Source organism: Xenopus laevis, chromosome 7L (genome assembly GCF_017654675.1).
Source record: "Xenopus laevis strain J_2021 chromosome 7L, Xenopus_laevis_v10.1, whole genome shotgun sequence".
In the NCBI taxonomy this organism is placed as follows: domain Eukaryota; kingdom Metazoa; phylum Chordata; class Amphibia; order Anura; family Pipidae; genus Xenopus; species Xenopus laevis.
Genome location: NC_054383.1, coordinates 43,309,416 through 43,330,125, shown reverse-complemented (window position 1 = coordinate 43,330,125; position 20,710 = coordinate 43,309,416). Strand labels below are relative to the sequence as shown.

Below are 20,710 nucleotides of genomic sequence, written 5' to 3'. Positions count from 1 at the left end.
AAGGATAGTAATGAACAAGACTAGAGTTGAAGAACCAGAAGATCTTATCTCACTAAGCATTACAAGTAGTGGTGTAGACCTGCAATCAGGCAATCCACTGGTGTCATTAGTTTTAAATATTTAAATATTTAAATTAATTTAGCCCCAAATGCAGAGTTGAGATCAGGCGATTGTATCATCCCTAGAAACAAACATTATGGGCTTGATAACATAATGCTCTGGATGCACCACAGACCTGAAGCATCCTTACAGTACCTCCTCCAAAGGATGGGGGGTTGAACTCTATAGTCAGATTTCCCATAAATAGTAGATGCTAGGAGCCCCATGGAAAGAGAGAAGGAAGTCAGAAAGAAAACATAGGAGCAGGCTGATATGCCAGCACAGGAATAGGAGAAAGAGCTAGTGCTAGAACTGCTCAGGGATTCAGCACTAGAGTAACAACAGGCTGGAATGATAGTACTAGAACAAGTTGTAATTCTGACAGTGGAGTAGTTGGTAGAACTTCACAGGCATCAAGGAGGGTTTGCAGATAAGTGTAGGCTACCAAGAGGCTAGACATCAAAAGCATTACGGGCTCTTAGAAGAAATCTGTCAAAAAGACCAATCTCTTTTGGGTTGAGTTAGCAAAGCCAGGACTGTCTCACTGTCATTGGTGATGAAGGACTATGAATGATAAAAAGTGAAAGATTTCTTCATTGTTCCTCACCATTACGGACCATTCCCCTACTAAAGACCCTGTATATTCTTACAATATCTTTCTAAGAATAAACTAAAAGTGAATTAGTTCAGTTGAAAAATGTATTGGAATGAGGTGTAAATTACATTATTAATTAAACTGTCTTTGATAACAGTTTAACCTTAAAGTGTTACAAACTACATACAGAAACAGAATGAGTTATTTTAAAAAGAGGAATAGCAGAAATGGGATAATTTGAGCATCAATCCCTAGACGTTTGTGCAAGATAACTCTCTAATACTGTTCATTGATTGTGAATGAGTAAGTGATTCAGAACATCCTCATGGTTTTCTAAGCAATATACATGATTTTTTTATCCGCTTTTGGCACAAATAAAATCAATTTTAGTTCATCTTTAAACCTTAAAAATAAATTCAAAGATTTGGTTTTAAAAAGTGAAAAACCTTTACATTTTAAAAACGGTTGTTTTACTAGTTAACATGCCGTAGGCCACATTTTGGCCATAAGTGTAACATTTTAAAACTTGTATTGAACACTACTCTGCAATAATCCATCTGCAGTTTAGCTTTGGGATCTGAGAAATGTACTAAACTCCTCAAGCATTCTCTCGTACATTATATAATGCATGGTTGACTCTATGATAGTCTGCAGCCCACAGCCATAACTACTAACCACCAGGATAACCATTGATATCTGGAACTTCTTTTCGATTTAAAATGTAGTTTTGTAACAGACATGACATCTGACAAGACAGCTGACTTGTACCCCTCTCATTGATATTAATCTGGAGTTCTTAAGTAGTTCACACATGTCTTTGGTTATAGTTTGGACTACATTTGTTAGGATGTTCTGTGCTGGGTAGACTGCCAGGGATCTGGAAAATGCATTTACAATAATCCATTATATGGAGACATATGGACAGTCAGTGTTCTCTCTTCCATAACTAGTTCTTCTGAGAACTTTATCAATTGATTGGCATTATGTATTTCCACAACCCTGTATATTAATGCACAAAGTAGTTTTTTTGTCCTTAAAGGGGTAGATCACCTTTAAGTTAACCTTTGTTATCCTATGTTATAGAATGGCCAATTCTTAGCAACTTTTCAATTAGTCTTAATTTTTAATTTTGTATAGTTTTTTAATTATTTGCCTTTTTCTTCTGACACTTTCCAAATGGGGTCATTGGCCCCAACAGTCGAAAAAAATTGTTTGTATTACTTATTTTTCTATTCAGACCCCCTCCTATTCATATTCCAGCTTGGTTGTTCAGGTAATTTAGACCCTAGCAACCAGATATGCTGAAATTCTAAACTGGAGCGTTAAACAAGAATCTGATTAAAAAAATAATAATAAATGAGAAGAGCAACTGCAAATTGTTTCTACATCAATCTCTACATCATACTAAAAGTAATTTTTTTAAAAAAAAAGTTAATTTTACGTTGAACAACCCCGTTTACACGCTTCACGAAAGAATTTTTGATTGATGCACATGGGCACACCAGAGTGCATTTTGCTTTATTGAAACATCATCAAAATCAAGTCTGCTAAATCATGGTTAAAGTATTAGTTAAAGTCATAGTATAGATGATATAGAGCATTCCAGTAAAACTGGGAATGGGACCTTCAAGAAACCATTAAAACCTGGCAATCTACTAACATCTATGAGGTTATGCTAACTGCCACTGGTATACTTTTTTTCTCATTGTAATGGAAACACTAGTCCCTCAGGGCTCGGTATTGGGTCCACTTTTATTTAACTTGTTCATTAATGACTAAGGGCAGTGTATTGTAAGCAATGTATCAGTGTTTGCAGATGACACAAAACTATCCAGCCCAATAAATTCCATCCAGGATGTGGCATCCTTGCAACAGGATCTTGACAAACTGGCAGTCTGGGCAGCTAAGTGGCAAATGAGATTCAATGTTGATAAATGTAAAGTCATGCACCTGGGATGTAGAAATATTCAAGCCACTTATACCCTTAATGGGACTGCACTAGGCAAATCCATTATGGAAAAGGACCTTGGAGTCCTTGTAGATGATAAACTTGGCTGTAGCATACAATGCCATTCAGAGGCATCAAGGGCAAATAAGGTCTTGAATTCTATTAAAAGAGGCATTGATTCATCGCAGGAAGGGGCCATTCTTCCACTGTATAGAGCACTGGTAAAGCCCCATCTAGAATACTGTATGCCATACAGTTTTGGTCTCCAGTGCTTAAACAGGACATTATTGAATTAGTGAGGGTACAGAGAAAGGCAACTAAGCTGTTAAAATGTTTGGAAAATCTTAGCTATGAGGAAAGACTGGCCAAATTAGCAATGTTCACTTTGGATAAGAGGTTCTTAAGGGGTGATATGAGAACTTTGTATACATATATAAGAGGATCATATAATAATCTCACTAGTGCTTTATTTACCAGTCGGTCTTTCCAGCTGACGCGAGGTCACCCATTCCAATTAGAAAAAAGGAGATTCCGATTTAATTTTCAGAAGGGTTTTTTACAGTGAGGAATTCTCTCCCTGAATTAGTTGCACAGGCTGATACATTAGATACCTTTAAGATGCTTTGGATGGCTTTTTAGCAAGTGAGGGAATACAAGGTTATGGAAGACAGCTCATTGTACAAGTTGATACAGAGACTAGTTTGATTGCAATTTTGGAGTCAGGAAGGAATTTTTTCCCTTGCTGAGGCAAATCGGAGAGGCTTCAAATGGGGTTTTTTTGCCTTCCTTTGGATCAACTAGTAATTCAATAGAGTTAAAAGGTTGAACTTGATTGATGTGTGTCTTTTTTCAACCTAACTTACTATGTTACTATGTTGAGAGATTCTTGTAGCTACAGCTCAGGTAAGGTCTAATAGAGAAAAGTTGTCTCCCAGCATAACAAATGTACAGTACGAATATCTGACTTATAAGCAACTACAAAGGACAATGGCTTATATGAATAAAAAAGAGGCATTCTTTAATGGATTATAAATTTTCCCCACTGAATTTAACACAATTTTCCTGTACAATTCTAAACTCTGTGAAATGTAAATATGTAAAGAGGTGAAATATGTTTTGTTTAAAATGTTCAAGTTAGTAAAAGTGGAGTCTCTGTGGGCACAGACTATTCCCTACTTCGCTTACTCCCTTTGAAAAAATGTGCCTGGGGGGCCTTCCTCAGAAAGGTCTAATATCGCGTATTTACAGTATTCTGAATACAGCTATAGGGGATCCCCCTCCCAGACATAAATATATGCTACAGTGGGAGAGGGAGCTCTCCATCACGTTGTCCCAGGAACAATGGGAGGACATATGGGAAAACACCTGCCGAGGTGTCACATGTGTGCGACAAAAAGAGAGTGTCTATAAGGTTATGCTTTCTTGGTATTACACTCCAGAAAAACTCAGTAAAATCTTCCAGGGCACCTCGGCACTGTGTTGGCGAGGATGCGGGCAGGGGGGCTCTCTCTCCCACATAATGTGGTCATGTCCCAGGTTATCAGAATTCTGGAAAAATATCCAGGGGCTTGTAGCGAAGCTCCTCTTTATGGAAATACCGATTCAAGCATCTAATGCTCTTTTAGGTCTCCCCCACTTAGACATCTCCACCCCTGAACAGAAACTACTGAATTATGTCTATACAGCAGCTAGGCTCTCTATTACCTCTAAGTGGAAATTGATTGAGAGCCCCACAATTACACGGGTTCGGGAGATGAAACTGATGGAGGAAATGACAGCCAGGCTTTGAGGGAAAATCCCCCAACATGAGAAAACCTGGTCAAAGTGGGATTACTATATCTCCCACAGGGTATAACATGGTGTTGCAGGGCTTAACAGGGTAATAATGTGGTTACTGAACTAAGGTTAGAGTTAGGTATTGTCCTTTATATATGTGGAGACTATGATTGTATCCTTACCATACAGTATAAATCTGTTCTAGAGGCTATGTTTCTCACCTTTCTTCTCCCTCTCTGGTTATTTTTAATTCGTGAGATTAGTATATGTACACTTTGAACACCGTAATGTCATGCAATAACTGTATTACTGTCAATTGTGTAACTATGTAATGCTTGAATTTTTGTATGCTCAAATTCAAATAAAAAATTTTAAGTTGAAAAAAAAAAGTTAGTAAAAGTGTGGTTAAAGAAGGGAATAAAATTGGCAGGAAGTAGGAGGGAGGTGGCCTTTTTGGCAGTATATATGTAGGGTAGAATTAGGCCTGGGAGAGAAGCAAGGGATTTCCCAAGAAAGGACTAAAGATTGCCAGGCAACCTGTTGTGTGATCTGTATTGTTGAATAATAAGCAAAGATTGGTTTAACAATAGAGCCTTACAAGTAGCACCATCAGTTGTAACTCCATTGTAATTACATTGGGCCATGCTATTATATTCTAAGAAAGGGCATTGTACCAGTCCAACTGTTGCTTGGTTGGCATACAGAGATGAGCAAACCCTTCCTCTCTCATGTATTTACAGCATTAGAAAAAAAATTGATTTCCATTAATATTTATTTAAATTCAGATAAATATTTATGCTTATTAAATTGCTGTGTAAGGCTCTATGGGAGATATACACACTGACTTACCTGTTGGCAGGATGGTCTCCAGATGCATTTTTGCATGCTCTTTTCTTTGGCATGCACATCATGAAGTCAGATACACATGGTACAACGTCCGCAGCCTTAGTTCAATATCCAAGCTGGCTTCTGTTCACAGATCATGCCTAAGCCTTCGATTATAGTTTGTCTTTCTGTTTTTTTTACCTTAGTTTAACCTGTCCTGACTGGTCTTTTCTCTGAAGTTTTCAGTTCCTAGAGGTCCAGCTACAGAAAGTTCTTAAGTTTCAAAAAGGCATTGGTGAAGACCGATGCTGGCAAAGGTTTCCCTTTACCCAAAAGAGTAGGGTTCTTATTGAACAGACTGTTACAGGTTGTTCCACAGATTATACCTTCAAATTTCTGCTGCATTCTTGAAAAACATAACCTTAGGTGAACACTCAAAATAAGGCTACTTGAGGAAAATCAATGTTGTCATATTTTACTGAATGCTCCAATATATTTTTGTGCATGTTGGATCTGCTCTATTTTGAGGTGCCAGGCTAATGACTTGAGGCAGACTGATCTTTAAATAAGTGGTATTTATTTACAAAGGAACTAAAAGGTATTACATATAAAGGGAACTAACTAACATGGAGGGAGGTAGAAAGGGATAGGGAAGGATGCAATGGAAGGGAGTGGAAAGTGACTAACTAACAAGGGATTTACAATGCTCTTTATATACACATAAGGAAGACCATTCAAACAAGCATACTACACTTTTCCCAGGATAGCCACACCCAAAAGACAGTCCCAGCCAATCAAGTCGATGTCATATGATGAGCCATGGAAACCTCCAAGTTAGTAGTGTCCTGTAGATGGCAGTGTAGATCAACTAATGATGTTTAAGATGTCCTGTGGGTGGCAGTGTTGCACAGACAGTCACTTCCATATCTGACATTTGTTCCCAAGGTCTGAAACCTGTTCTGACACCTTGAGGGTGTAAACACATATCCTTTCATCCTTTGTTGTTGGGATCCTCCCATGCCATTCATTGACTTTGTTGTTTCCTCATCCGAGGCCGGGTCTATGGACTCCTCTCTTTGTCCATGATAGCTGTTCCTCATTTATACAACAGTGTTAGGAGATAGATATGAAGGCAATCACCTTTTACGACAGGATAGTCTTTGTTCTGTCAGTCTTTGCGTCTGTGTTTATAGTGTACACTGCCCTGAGCCCAGAGTCACTGTTAATTCTTTACCTCACTTAGTTATGGGATATGAGATATTACATTCCCCCATTTGTGTCTGAAGGACACACCATGAAAGCATTGGAAGAACCTCTTCGGACTTGTGGCTATATCGGTGTAACATCCTTGGGCAGGGAACAGACAACATTGCACCATTCACTCTCATTCACACATGATAAGATACAAGGAAATAACATAGGTTGTCAATACCACCAAACACTGCACCTTATATATACATGTACATTCCATGTAGCATAACACCAAATTAAACTCTGTATAATACAGACATTTGTTTGCTAGTCTGCATATTCTTAAATTAATGTTATTTTTATCTGCATAATGCCTTCTAACTTTATATGCAAATGCACTATGTATAACCAACGAAACACATCATTAACTAAAACATAAATAACATACTTATATTGCTATATATATATACACATAAACATACTTATTCTAAGAAGAAAGTTGTGCCCTATGTATTCCATTTAACCTGAACAATGTGTGAGTAATGCTGTTCTGAAACCTGTCTTAATAAAATTCAAAAGTTCTAAACACATTTGCCCTTCAAAACATAACCAAACTCAGTTGATCCAGGGCCCACATTTTGTTTTCTATGTAGTTTCATGGATCCTGGAAATAAAAGAGCAAGAGCAGGACCATATGCTTAGCATTATTATCTGTTCAGTACATTCAGTTAAAAAAATAATATAAAATGATATAAAATGAAAGCTGCAAAAAAACAAAAATAACAATAAAAAATTGTAAAAACATTTTCATGTATCTACTGCATCTTTTGATGGGCTTTAGGAAAGAAAAACTATGATCACCCCCCATTTGGTACCGAAAAACGTAGGTACCATTATGCAAGTAGAGAGCAAAAAAAAAATTGGAAAAAAAAAAAAAAAAAAATCAAAATTACACGGTCTGCTATTTTAAGCAGTGTTTTGATAAAACAATGAAGGTACTAATACTGTATACAAACTAACACAAAACACTAAACAGAGACAACATGTAAAACAAAGATAAACACATTTACATTTAACAACACAAATACTGTACATGAACAAAAACAAATACCTGTGGACAATAAAGTTAATAATATACCAAGGACACCAGTATTGTGAAGAGATGTTATTGAGTTTAAATATTGTTTTTTAAATTGTTTGCAAACAATTATTTTACTATTGAGCTCATTGATTGTACCACGTGGTTTTAAAAACAGTTATCCAGTTAATCAGGGTTATTTAGTGTAAGACACAAAATCATCAGGTGCTGTGCTCCTTAAAACAAATCTACAACCTGTTGAAACAAAAATCAATTTTAAAATCACAGTATCTTCTTCATTTTACAGGATAAATGGACAATCGTTCTTCCACTAGTACTCTGAAAAAGAAACATACATATAATTAATATACATAACATTACAAATAACATAGTACATATCCATTATACAGTGGTCATGGCCATATCTAGTTTTAATTCCATCACATTCCTTGTCATTAGAAAACAGGCATATTTGTGTTTGGTACACCCTGGGCAAACTGTGCTAAATTGGCCATTAGCATTTGCATAGCAATGTGAGACCAACTGCTGTAAAGCCACAGTGGAATGTTCACCCAAGGCATAAAGGGTGGGGCAGTTGTCCCTTCTTTTCCTGTTTTACAGGGAAGTGTGTGAAATTCCCTTTTGGGCTCATTTTGGCTCTCTTTTTGATCTCCTGCACTATTGGAACCTGTGTCTATGTTATCAGAGGAGACAACAGTTTCAGGCTCTGAGGGAGGGCTATGGTCTAGGAGATAATCATTTAGATTTTCCTGTGCATCCCCCTCTTGTCTCTGTATTGAATGGATTGGGTAAGTATCATGCTGATTGGCAGAAGTTCTGCAAAATCGAGCAATATGACCATACTTACCACAACTGTAACATTTCCGTGGAAATCTCCTGCTTTGGTTGTTTTTAGAAGCAACAGAAATATGTCTCTGGAATTCAAAAGACTCCTGAGACCAATCCCTAAGTGTATTTATAAAGTTGTTGTATGAGGTGGCATACCTAAGGGCAGTTCTTGTGTTGTAATCAACATTACATTTATTTGCCATTGAGTAGAGGAAATTGGGCTCATTTGGCAACATATCAGGGCAGTTGAATACAACTTTATATAGGGAGAGATAATCAGTGCAAAATAACATTGGATCATCTCCTTTCCTATACCTTGCATTCTCCAATGCATTTGTACCTCTTATATCTCGCCCACCCAAAATCCTTTGCAACTCTCTTAACCTTTCAGTGGTACTTCCCCAATTTTCATTGATATTGGACAATGTCCCAATGTGCTTACCAACCGGAGGCCTAAGTTCTGCAGCCAACTGATATGGGAGCCATGCTCTAAGCAAGGCACATGCATCTTTATTTCCAAGGTTATATTGTTTGACCACAGCTTCCAATTTATTGGAAAGGCTAGTAGGGGATAAATTAGTGTCAAACGTTCCCAATATCTGGGTCAAACTTATAACCTCTTGTATTTTCAGTGCTGCTGAGTTTGAATGAATATTATTATCAGTTGGCACATATGTATTATTGATCCGTTGTCTAGCACATTCTGATTGGGGGCTAAAGAGAGTTGGACTAGGTAATGTTTGTGGTCTTATACCTTGTTCTCCATCTTTTATCTCTTGCTCAGTAACAGGGCAGACACTTACTGGGACATTTAGTTCATATCCAGCCTTGCTTTCTAAAGATATCACCTCTTGTTCTCTGAGCCTGCACCTCTCCTCACAATCCTTCAACTTTTCTTCTAACAAATCATTCTGTTTAGCTAACAGTTCTACCTTCTCCCTCAGTTCTTCTAATTCTGAAATATGCTCTTCTGAAGTGCTAGCTGCTACAATAAGTGAATCACCAAACTTTTCCAAGTCTTCTCTAAACTGGACCTTCTCATTTCTCCACTGTTCTGCCTTATTCTCAGCAATAACTTTCATCTTTAATAATGCTAATATTTCATTGGCCATTTTAATTTTCTTTACCATTTTTGCAAGATGATTACATTTTACTTTATTGTTGTAACTTTGACACTGTGTCAGTAGACTTTTAAACTGATGTGTCACAGACTCATCTGCACATGAATTGTAATCAGCTGAAGCATATTTGTTTACATATCTTTCACCAAATTCCATGTTTACAACAAACAATACACACTACAAACAATTACTTACACAAACAAAACACTAAACTTCACAACAACAACAAACTATACCTTAGTTTCTACACAATAACTGACCTTACTACCTTACTTAAAGTGTTCCTTAACTTCTTTCCACTAAAAAAACAGAAACGTTTCTAATACAATAACTTCAGTTAAAATTAGATAAAAGAAACATATACTTACCTGTGTTAGGCTCCAGGCTTTCTTTTCTGGTCAGACCTTTAACGCATCAGTCTCAGGCTTCTCAAATCTTCTCAGCCAAGCAGATTCCTTTTCCTTAGGATGATGGGTTTAGTTAAAATCCTCAAATCTGGGGTGCCAATATGTTGGATCTGCTCTATTTTGAGGTGCCAGGCTAATGACTTGAGGCAGACTGATCTTTAAATAAGTGGTATTTATTTACAAAGGAACTAAAAGGTATTACATATAAAGGGAACTAACTAACATGGAGGGAGGTAGAAAGGGATAGGGAAGGATGCAATGGAAGGGAGTGGAAAGTGACTAACTAACAAGGGATTTACAATGCTCTTTATATACACATAAGGAAGACCATTCAAACAAGCATACTACACTTTTCCCAGGATAGCCACACCCAAAAGACAGTCCCAGCCAATCAAGTCGATGTCATATGATGAGCCATGGAAACCTCCAAGTTAGTAGTGTCCTGTAGATGGCAGTGTAGATCAACTAATGATGTTTAAGATGTCCTGTGGGTGGCAGTGTTGCACAGACAGTCACTTCCATATCTGACATTTGTTCCCAAGGTCTGAAACCTGTTCTGACACCTTGAGGGTGTAAACACATATCCTTTCATCCTTTGTTGTTGGGATCCTCCCATGCCATTCATTGACTTTGTTGTTTCCTCATCCGAGGCCGGGTCTATGGACTCCTCTCTTTGTCCATGATAGCTGTTCCTCATTTATACAACAGTGTTAGGAGATAGATATGAAGGCAATCACCTTTTACGACAGGATAGTCTTTGTTCTGTCAGTCTTTGCGTCTGTGTTTATAGTGTACACTGCCCTGAGCCCAGAGTCACTGTTAATTCTTTACCTCACTTAGTTATGGGATATGAGTTATTACAGTGCACGTGTGTATTTTTTAAAATAATGTAATTATAGCAGTACTTTTCCTTGTTTCTTTACTTTACCTTCATCAACAATTTGTCCCTGCAAAATGCATAACATGGAAGAAACTCTGGCAGCATGTGGAGAATTTCTGCTTTTTGATCGGGCACTTTGTCACCTTTAAAAATGTTTAAATGCACTAGCGAGCTGTAAAATGTATGAAGCAAGTATTACATTTAGAGAAGTAAAAGGGTTTTGATGGGTTGTTAAAGTACCATAATATGAATTATAAATTATCTGTAATTGTTTTATAGAAGACAGCCTTATCATGCAATTGTGTTTCCTTTTAATGTAAGGAAAGCCCTTGGGGACCTTATATAGGTGTTTTATAATGTAGGCCTGCATACAAATATTACTTCTTCTCATTTCCAGTTTACAACCCCTCAGGAGAGGGGTTCATGTCTACACCATACTTATTCCCACAGCTACTAGTAACACATTTAAAGTAACACTGCTAACATTAATGGACTGCACAATCTTGTTTCTTACATCGTTGCTATTGCTTCTAAATACTCTCCTTAAAAAATTGGGGTTATATAATAAAAAGGGCAAGGATTGCTATAGGTCTAGTCATGTATAACATCAGGTAGCAATTACTGGTCACCAGTTTAAAAGCTGCATATGGGAGGCATAAAGGCTTTATCAATGAGAGAACCTGGAGGACTATTGTACCAGAGAACCCCCAAACACTGATTTTTTATCACCTTATGAAGGTGCATAAAGGGGAAGTACCACCAAAAAGGCATCTCGTCTTTGAATGAGGGGTTGTCTGAGCTTATAGACCTCATGTTACAACCATTAGTCAAACGCCTGGACTCCTATTTAAGAACACTGGGGATGTTCTACAGGGGGTAGAGTGGAAGAGCACAATATGGGTGGGGGACAGCTGATGTAGTCTTGTTTGTGTGGGCAGGGGGTAAGGAGCAGTTTGAAAAATTCATCCTAGGTTTGGATAATGAGACCGTGAACCTTAGATTCAATAGCTGTTATAGGAATGAATATGTGACATATTTAGATCTGGTGATTAGCATCGAAGAGGGGGAGAAGATTGTAATCACAATATGTACCAAACCATGCTCAGGAAACTCCCTCCTAAGAGCAGACTCATGCCACCCACGACACTTCAATGGGGGAATCCCCAAGGAGCAGTTCTTGCGTCTCCGCAGGAACTGCAGTTCCGATGAAAAGTGTAGAATCATGTCGATTGCGTGATATGTTTTTACAGAGAGGATATAATCTAAAAACCCTGCAGAATGCCTTCAGGTCAGCATTAAATTCTGACAGAACTAAACTGATTATTAGAGAAAACATTAAGACAAAGAAGGACCACAGATATAATGCAAATAGAGATTGAGCTAAGGAAGAGATGGGAGAGGATACATATAAACTTACGATGAGCATGAAATACAGTACACAGTTCAACAGGATTAAGAGTATTTAAAAAAAAAAACATCTGCCAGTTTTATATGGGGATAAAGCCTTTAAACAAATACCTGAACCGGGTGTCTGGGTTGAAGCGCGAAAAGCTCCAACTCTAACGATGATGTTAGCCCCTAGTTTATTCAGCATGGAACCCAGGTCAGAGACATGGTTACACAGTCGGGGGATTTTTAGGTGTGGAGCAACCAGGTGCATGACATGTAAAGTGGTCCAAGTATCAGACACATTTGAATGTAGTGTAACACGGGAGGCATATCAGATAAGAAGCTACATAAATTGTAATACGAAAGCGGTAGTATACCTCATCTGTAAATTTTATAGAGGTTGTGGACAAAACAGGCTCAAAACAGCAGATACTTTGCTGCAAGGTTTATTCAACACAACATTTTTCCAACACTTGATAAAGAGTAACAATGCTCGAAACATGTTGTGTTGAATAAATCTTGCAGCAAAGTATATGCGGTTTTGAGCCTTTTTTGTCCAAAACCTCTACAGAATTTGCAATTGCAGTAGCTTCTATGTGGGACAGAAGCAGTGGCGCAGGCACGTAATTGTGTAACTGGTACCAACCTTTACTATTTCAGTAGTATACCTCATAACCTGTAAGATATGCCAGAAGCAGTATATGGGATGTACTATGAGAAATGCAAAGAACAGGATAATGGAGTATCTGAGCACCATAAGATCAGGAAGTGAGAATACACCAGTGTCTAGGCACTTTAAGGAATGCAATATTGGAGATGTGGAATTAGTATCTGTACAGGGTATAGAAAGGGTGGTTTTAGGCCTGAGAGGGGGCGATTTACAAACAAAATCATTAAGAATGGAGGTCAAATGGATTTATAAGCTGTGCACAAGACAGCCCTGTGGTCTGAACTCAGTGTTTGACATAAGTTGCTACTTTTAGAATGTAGTTGAGTATTTTATAGCATCCTTAGAATCGCAACATTGTATAAATTTGTCAAATGACTACTAAAATGATGTATATAGTATCGATATTGTATCTGAAATTGTTAAACTCTAGTATAATAGACTATTTTGAATGGTGTTGATTCAAGCATTTGTAAGATTACAAAATAATGAAGTGAAAAGTTTTTTTTATAGTGGAGTATTATTCACCAGTGTTTAAGATTGTAAAACTTTAATGAATTGAATGGGATATTCTTGATTAACTGGATTTTCTTTTAATTACCATGACTATAGATATCACTTTTGATGTGAGTAGATTGGAAAGGGTTAACTTGTTAACTACATGGGCAGGTAACTATGGGTTTAAATAATGTGCATATCTATGAGGGTTGAGGTCTCTGAGGAAGTGCACTGACCCGAAATGCGTCAGACCTTGGACGCTGTTTTTATCAGTGTATCAAGATGTATTAAATAAAGTAACCTTTTTTTACCTATAAGTTGAAAATAAGCGATTCTTTCGAAAGGGCCCTTGAGTGTACCTCTGCAATGATCGGTGTGTAAAGTGGACACATTCTTCTTAGTGACGGACTCAGTGGGGAGATTTAACCGCTCCAAAGTATAAGCGTTAGGTCCAGAGCTGGATGCACCTGGGCAATGAAATAGGAACGATGAGCGGACTTCATTTATGTTGATAGTAAGAAGATACCGGGATTTGGCCTAACGGATGCGGGATTTACTTGGGAATCCCCAGTATATCGCTGGATTTATTGTAATGTCCCTCCATGGCTTCATAGTTGATTAACTATATACAGTAAATAAGAGCTTCCATGGGAGCAGTTGAGAGAACTGCAATTGTATAGCCCCAGCTATTAGGTCCCCTGTGAGGAAGCCCACTTGGCGAAATGTGCATTGGGTTTGGTTGGTGGTAGGTAAGAGTCCTTATATGGATGTAAGGGCGTTAGGTGGGATCCAAGGTTCTAAGTAAGGTGTCCCTATTTAAAGAAAAACTGGTGTGGAGGAAAATTTGTAATTAACGTGCTTGAAGAAGCGATTTCTGGAGTGTGATTGTGTGCCTGAATGAAGAGCCTCTGATGTGTGTTGTGAATAAAATCTGCTGTTAAAGTTTTCCATCGTGTTCCGTGTGGTGAGTACCAGTTGGTTTTACTTCCCCCTTAAATCTGGAAGCCCCTCCCACATGCTAATGACTTACTATTTCGTAAATGAGAAATTTTAAATATTGCTTTAATTCAGACTTAAGCCATAACAATGCAATATAATAAACATTTTAAGGAATATTTTATGTGAGGTTAGTACTCCAGCTTTTCACGGATGTAAATCTTATCTGATGTTATTATATAGTTGGGATCTATAATCCGGAAAGCTTGGGACCTGAGGTTTTTGGATAACGGATCTTTGGTTCACCATACCTCAATTATGCGATCCTTTAAAATTTAAAAACCCAATAGAATTACTTTGCCACATATATGGATTTATGAAGCTAAGGTAAGTTCAAGTACAAATTGCTGTTTTATTATTGCAGATAAAAATCATTCATAAAATAAGAATTATTTGCTTAAAATTGACTGGTGGGAGTCCCATTCTTCAGAGCTTCCTTGACAATGGATTTCTGGATAATGTAATACATTTATTCTAAATACATTCTAAATTACAGAAAGCCCTTTCCTATAATAGTCATCATACTTCCCAAATGTTTTTGTGGAGGTGTTTGCTGCATCTACTGAATAGTGAAATCCAAGTAAAAGTACTGTATGTTTGCTGTGGAGTATGAAATGAATTGGACTATAAAGATCTATGCGAACAGATCAGGCCTCTGGAATATTAATACGAATAGTGTTCTGCCGCTCTGGTAGCCTGTCTGACATTTTCTTCTACAGCTGGCCGAGTGCCTTGAAAGTATTGCTTGATATTATTGCAGGCGCTAGCATCCCACGCATACAGTAGTTTCACAATATCGGATTAATGAAAGTATAAAGTTTGAAATCATTTTAACTGCGTCAGTTCGTTATAAATCTTTATTCTTTTTACGTAAAATGTGTGTGTGCTTCTACATAGAGAGAGAGAGAGAGAGAATGCAATACATTTCATTGAATTCCGAGAGACATAAAGTACCATTGCTTTCTTTTCTTTTCTTCTCTGCCACTTCAATCTACAACTTTAGGCATATGCATTATGTGCTACATTAAAATAACAATAATTTTAAGAAAAAGACTACTGACTTGGAGTGAAGAGGCAAATTAGCTGTGATTCATTTCTAAATCAGGCTTTGCATATTGGGCCAGGCCTGTATAAACATGGATAAGCTATCAGGCAGTAAATACCAGTTTTACTGGGCAATTCTGCCTTTTCTAGTGGTAGGAAAATACATTTGAAAGAGTAGGCCTAAAATCAGTTTCACAGAGATTTTACATAGCATAATAAATATGCCCCAAACTGTCCTACACTGCTTCTTCTAAAGTATTATGGTGCATATTGGTGCAAAATGATTGACCCTCCCATTAACAGCATACACTCATATGTACCTGAGCAATACAGTAATTTACACTTACCTTTTACAGAGGATTAGTAAGAAAAACATGGCTGATGTTAAGCCACAGTATTGGCACATTTTCTATATTTGGCATACAAACATTTAAAAAATGTTGTTCAAAAAATGTTGCACTAAAATCTGTTTCTATTGTATGAAATCTTTGTACAGTGAAGATATCAAATCTTTTAATGGCATTTGGGATTGGATGCATGGCTCATCACCAGTACATACCAGTTTTGCAAAGAAAAATATGTTTTAGCTACTGTACAGTCCAATGATTGGACACCTATATAGCCCCCTATCTTACTGTACAGGGATTATGTATTACTATTAAAACTACATCCCTCTCAATATGTAATTTTGGCTAATGAGCAAAGCAACACAAATCAGTCAGGCACAACCTAGCACATTTCTTATTTATGGCTTGATATAATAGGCCTTTGTTGTGATTCACAAATTGTTTTTCCAGAAGAAATTGACATTTACTTAACAGAACAGCTGAAAGCACTGTTTGACATGAATTCCTTTAGGCCACTCTTTATACCCTCTGTGCCTCAAATCAAGATAAGATTAAAACATGATTAATCATCTGGTTTATGTCTACTCCCTTTGCTGCAACAATTTGTCCTACCAGTTCCTAGGGTGCAGGTACAAGTTCATTAGGCATAAACATACAGATGATAACCATGATAAAGTATTGTATCCCAAATAGAAACATTATCTTGTGCTAAGCTCTGTGAATGTTCTATATCACACCATTATATTTATTGTGTAAGAAGCTGCTTTTAGGACTAGCATCTTATTGTTGAGTAAAACAACAATGGGTAGTAATGTCAGAGCAGAGATTTAGACCCCTTCACAGGCATAATGGAATGGCACACAAACTGGGGATATATTTTCTCATTGAATACAGTATATAGTATATAGATATTTATGACCAAAAAAGGCAGCATACATCTTTTTGGAGATGGTGATGCTTTAAAATGTGAAAAGCAATAATCAAAGTATTACTTTAGTAAGCACAAATGTTTTTTTTTTCCTAGGTAATTTAGAAATGCTAGAAAAATGGGAACAACGAGTAATGAATCGTGGAGAATTATAACAAAAAGCTTTTGAGTTTGAAAGTAACATCACAGGAAGAATGCACAAATAAACATTTGCATAGCAGAGAACCTTTCCTGGCCCGGGGATGTTCAACCAGAACAGTATGGGCAATGGAACTATTCGAGCCCCAAAAAGGGAGGACAGTTGCCTCTTTTCCAGAAGGCGTGAGCACTCCTCGGGGGCTTTTAGCAAGTTACAAGAGACAGTGTTACTTCTGGAAGAGGAACTGAAGCAGAGATGGAAAGAGCTCCAAGAAAAGGATGAAAGAATCGTGCAGCTGGAGAAGGAACTGGAAATTAAAGTTATCCAGATAGACAAACTTCAGGATGCTCTTGGGCAAAATGTAAATCAAACGTCCCCAAAGGGCAGTCAAAAAAAGAAGCTTCTTAGTGTTATAAACCAAGGGCCTTCTCAGAACAATGAGAAAGCAGAAGAGGCCCACAGGCGTCAGAAAGCCAAGGAAGGAGTGTCAGCAGAGCCAACTTCACGACATTACTACAACCCTTCTTCTAAGAATCCTGATGTCACAACTGTGAGGAAAGATTCCAGGTGAGGTCATAAAGTGTTCCTCACAGTAGCTTAAAATTACACATCTGTTATTGGTCTGCAAGTGTCTGCTATATTATTAATATATATTCAATGGCAGAGTAAAAAAATGTGTTTTGAAGATCATTATTTATATTACTTATTGTTATTAAAATGCCATCCAGTTGTTAGGGTCACAGACCCTGAACATTGATCAAATAGATCAATCGTGAGGGCTCAGTTGTTTTGCTATTGATCTTGAGAGTTGCAGAACGAAAAAAATGTCAAAAAATCGCTTTAATAAACTCTTAAAGGAGAAGGAAAGGTAACAAAGTAGTTTATTGTCAGTAGATTAGCTACAATAGTGCAAGCTATAACATTGTTTATTTTGTAGAATGCTTTACCATACCTGAGTAAACAGCTCTAGAACCTCTCTGTTTGTTTAGGATAGTAGCTGCCATATTCACTTGGTGTGACATCACATCTAGCCTGGGTTTCCCTGCTCAGTCATAGCTCTGGGCTCAGATTACAGCAGGGAGGGGAGGAGGGAAGGGGAGAGGAGCAAACTGAGCATGCTCAAGCCCTACCCTGGAGGTTTAAGATGAAAACAGGAAGTCTGATACAGAAGCCCATGTGTACACAACTGAAGGACAGAAATGCAGTGTTTCTTTTGACAGAGGACTCAGAGCAGCATTACTTTGAGGGTTTACTGGTGTATTTATATAGACCTTTCAGATAAAGCTTACTTAATTTTAGACTTTCCTTCTCCTTTAAAAACATAGTTATTTACCATCAGCATATTTATGGTACTAGGAAGTTACGCGGTGCTTTACATTATTTTATAACAAACAGGGCCGAACTCACTAGAGCTTACAATCTAATGGGTTAGGGTATATTTGAAACATAAGGAATATGGAAAACAAATAGGTGATTTATAATACATTAATGTCTTATCAATTTACAATATGTTCATACATGATTCTTTCTATTTGTATTAGTGGTCTGAAACATTCACAGCAAGACAGGAAATGTGTAGTTCACCGATTAGGTGAGAATACTTTGTAACAGAAGCCTGCATTTATACTGGATGAGATAAATCTACAAATCCTTTTCCATCTGACAAGATGGACAGCCAAACAAAGGGCTGATGAAACGAGATGAAAACATAAAAGATACATACAGTACAATATTCTCAGTAAACAACTACAAAATAAATACAGTACAATATTCTCAGTAAATTTTTACTGTAACATTTTTAGAACTAGTATTTGTTCTCTAAAGTTTACAGTCATAGATTCAAAATATTACCCTCTGTCAGTAGATCAATTTTATTTTAAAAGGTTAAAGCAACATTAAGCACTTCTATCATGACTTTAATGGTCCTTTTCTAAAATGTCACATACGCAGAAGCCAGATGAAAATCATTGCTGTTACAAAGCAGTTTTCTCATAACATTTAAAATGGAATATTAGAATCTCTGCCTGAAGGTGATGACTAGGTACATCCCATATGTGGAGAATATTATTCTCTGGTTTCTTGAGACAGCGTGTAGATAAAATAATATTGCTGATAATATTTCTTCTTTACTATTAGATTCTGTGTATGTAGAATTAGATTTGTTAATGTTTTAAACGATATCATAGAGTTACTATTAAGCAGACAGCTTTAAGCAGACAGGGAATGCCAACCTATTTTTATCAAGGTTCTGATAGGTTGTGTAGTTCTACAAATGCTGCAGGACCAACATTATAATATGAAATTAAAGAGGTTTGGTTGCATTTCAAGAGACAGAACTCATAGATGGCAAACTATATCACCTGTAAAGTCATTTTGATTTTAAGGGAAATTCACTTTTTTTCCCATGTTTAATATGCCTTACAAATACCAGCATATAGGGGGTAATCTATTAATAAGAAATAACTAAATACATCTATCACTGAAATAATTAATTGTAAAAGGAAGAAATAATTGTCTAAACTACACTGACGAACCTTAATAATGGGAAATAATAGTCTGTAGACATGTTTAGAAACTAGCTTGGCTTTCCTTGAAACCAAATGGGAAAGCTTTATTTAATAGACGGTTCCATGAGGGGGGAAATTTTCCAGGAATGTTTTTGCTTTGCATATATATAATATAATATATAATATTCACACTTGTGTTTAAAGCCACTTTACAGAAATCAGAGGCTTGAAATAATAAGTTATGTGTTACATGATTTCAGACCTGTATAATATAAATGTTATTCATTTGCTGTCTAAATTAACAATGGTAATATTATGACTTAAGTGTCAGTCTTGCACTGTAGATTGATGACTTCTTACCAGTTTCACCATTTATTAGTGAAATTAACTAATTTATTATCACAGGATTTCGTTTTTGCAATGAAAAAGTCTATGCAACCAATATTGTACATGAATGTGGGGTATCTTCCAAGACGTGGACAGAATGAGAGACAGTTAGAGTATGTGGTCCATTCATTCTTTTTCTCTAGTCTAAATACTAAAAAAGCTGTAATTTGGTAAGAATTTCTATTTGCAATGCTACTTATACCTGGAAGCCCAGTCTAAGGGGCAATTTGGCAAAATACTGGATTATCATTTATTTATTCCCCTTTAAAATTCAGTTTTGGATGGCCTGCCAATTCTTTTCTTACTTCCCATTCACACAGGAAAGAAGGTGAAAAGCACTATAACCATACTGTATGTTATATTGCATTGTGTATAGGCTATTTTGAACAAGCACATTATGGATTATTCAATCATCTATAATTCTTAATGACAAGTGTTAAATTGTAGCTATTTGCACCTATTTGCAACTACGAGAGCAAGTTTAACAAACCACTACAATAAATTACAACTTTTCCTTTAAAGCTCTCCAGAAAAAAGGTGCCCTTTGATTAAGTTTAATATCATTTAATGTGTATCCATCCATAACTTCCTAAATCCAACTGTAAAATATATTTTCAAAGAATTATTTATTAATTTATTGTAATAAGAATAGAAGTTGATTAAGTGTGGTGCAGAGAGCTATTGGCCCTGAGAGTCCTTGGTAAAAGTCTGGTATTATTGTATAATAACTGTAATAATCATTTGGTATTTACTCTAAGAGATGTCCCCAGTTTTTTCAAACTGAAGAATGGTTTAACATTGCTCATTAACTAATTTTATTTTTCACTGTTTGGTGCCCCAAACCTTACTGCATTTCTCCAGGGTCTCCTCTAAATGTAACTGTGGTCCTGCTAAAGCAAAGCAGGGCCACAGTTTTCCTCATTGAATTGCATCAGACTCTGTTGGAAAATGTGGAATTGAATTAGGAGATAAGCTTTTCTCATCAAATTGAATTTATATCATGAGTAGTGCTATACATCTAGTACCATATGGTGCACAA

At 36.8% G+C, this 20,710-nt stretch overlaps 2 protein-coding genes across 5 annotated transcripts in view; one reads left to right on the top strand and one right to left on the bottom strand.

Annotated features, from left to right (window-relative positions):
• LOC108696263 (cGMP-dependent protein kinase 2) overlaps positions 1–20,710 on the top strand; it is a 100,598-nt gene that overhangs the window by 10,723 nt on the left and 69,165 nt on the right. For all 3 annotated transcript variants that reach the window (XM_041568869.1, XM_041568868.1, XM_018225466.2), the window contains exon 2: positions 16,735–17,344. In XM_041568869.1, coding sequence (XP_041424803.1) covers positions 16,881–17,344 — 464 coding nt within the window. In that variant the 5' untranslated portion in view covers positions 16,735–16,880. The remainder of the gene's footprint in view (positions 1–16,734; positions 17,345–20,710) is intronic.
• Positions 5,938–10,741, bottom strand: LOC121395399 (posterior protein-like). 2 transcript variants are annotated; one of them, XM_041568871.1, is made up of 2 exons: positions 9,008–10,741; positions 5,938–8,869 (listed from the first exon to the last, which is right to left on the bottom strand). In XM_041568871.1, exons 1-2 carry the CDS (start codon positions 9,636–9,638, stop codon positions 7,968–7,970), a joined length of 1,533 nt encoding a protein of 510 aa, XP_041424805.1. In that variant the 5' UTR covers positions 9,639–10,741; the 3' UTR covers positions 5,938–7,967. The 2 variants fall into 2 exon arrangements, with proteins under 2 accessions (XP_041424805.1, XP_041424804.1); XM_041568870.1 differs by having other exon boundaries at positions 5,938–9,781; positions 9,851–10,741.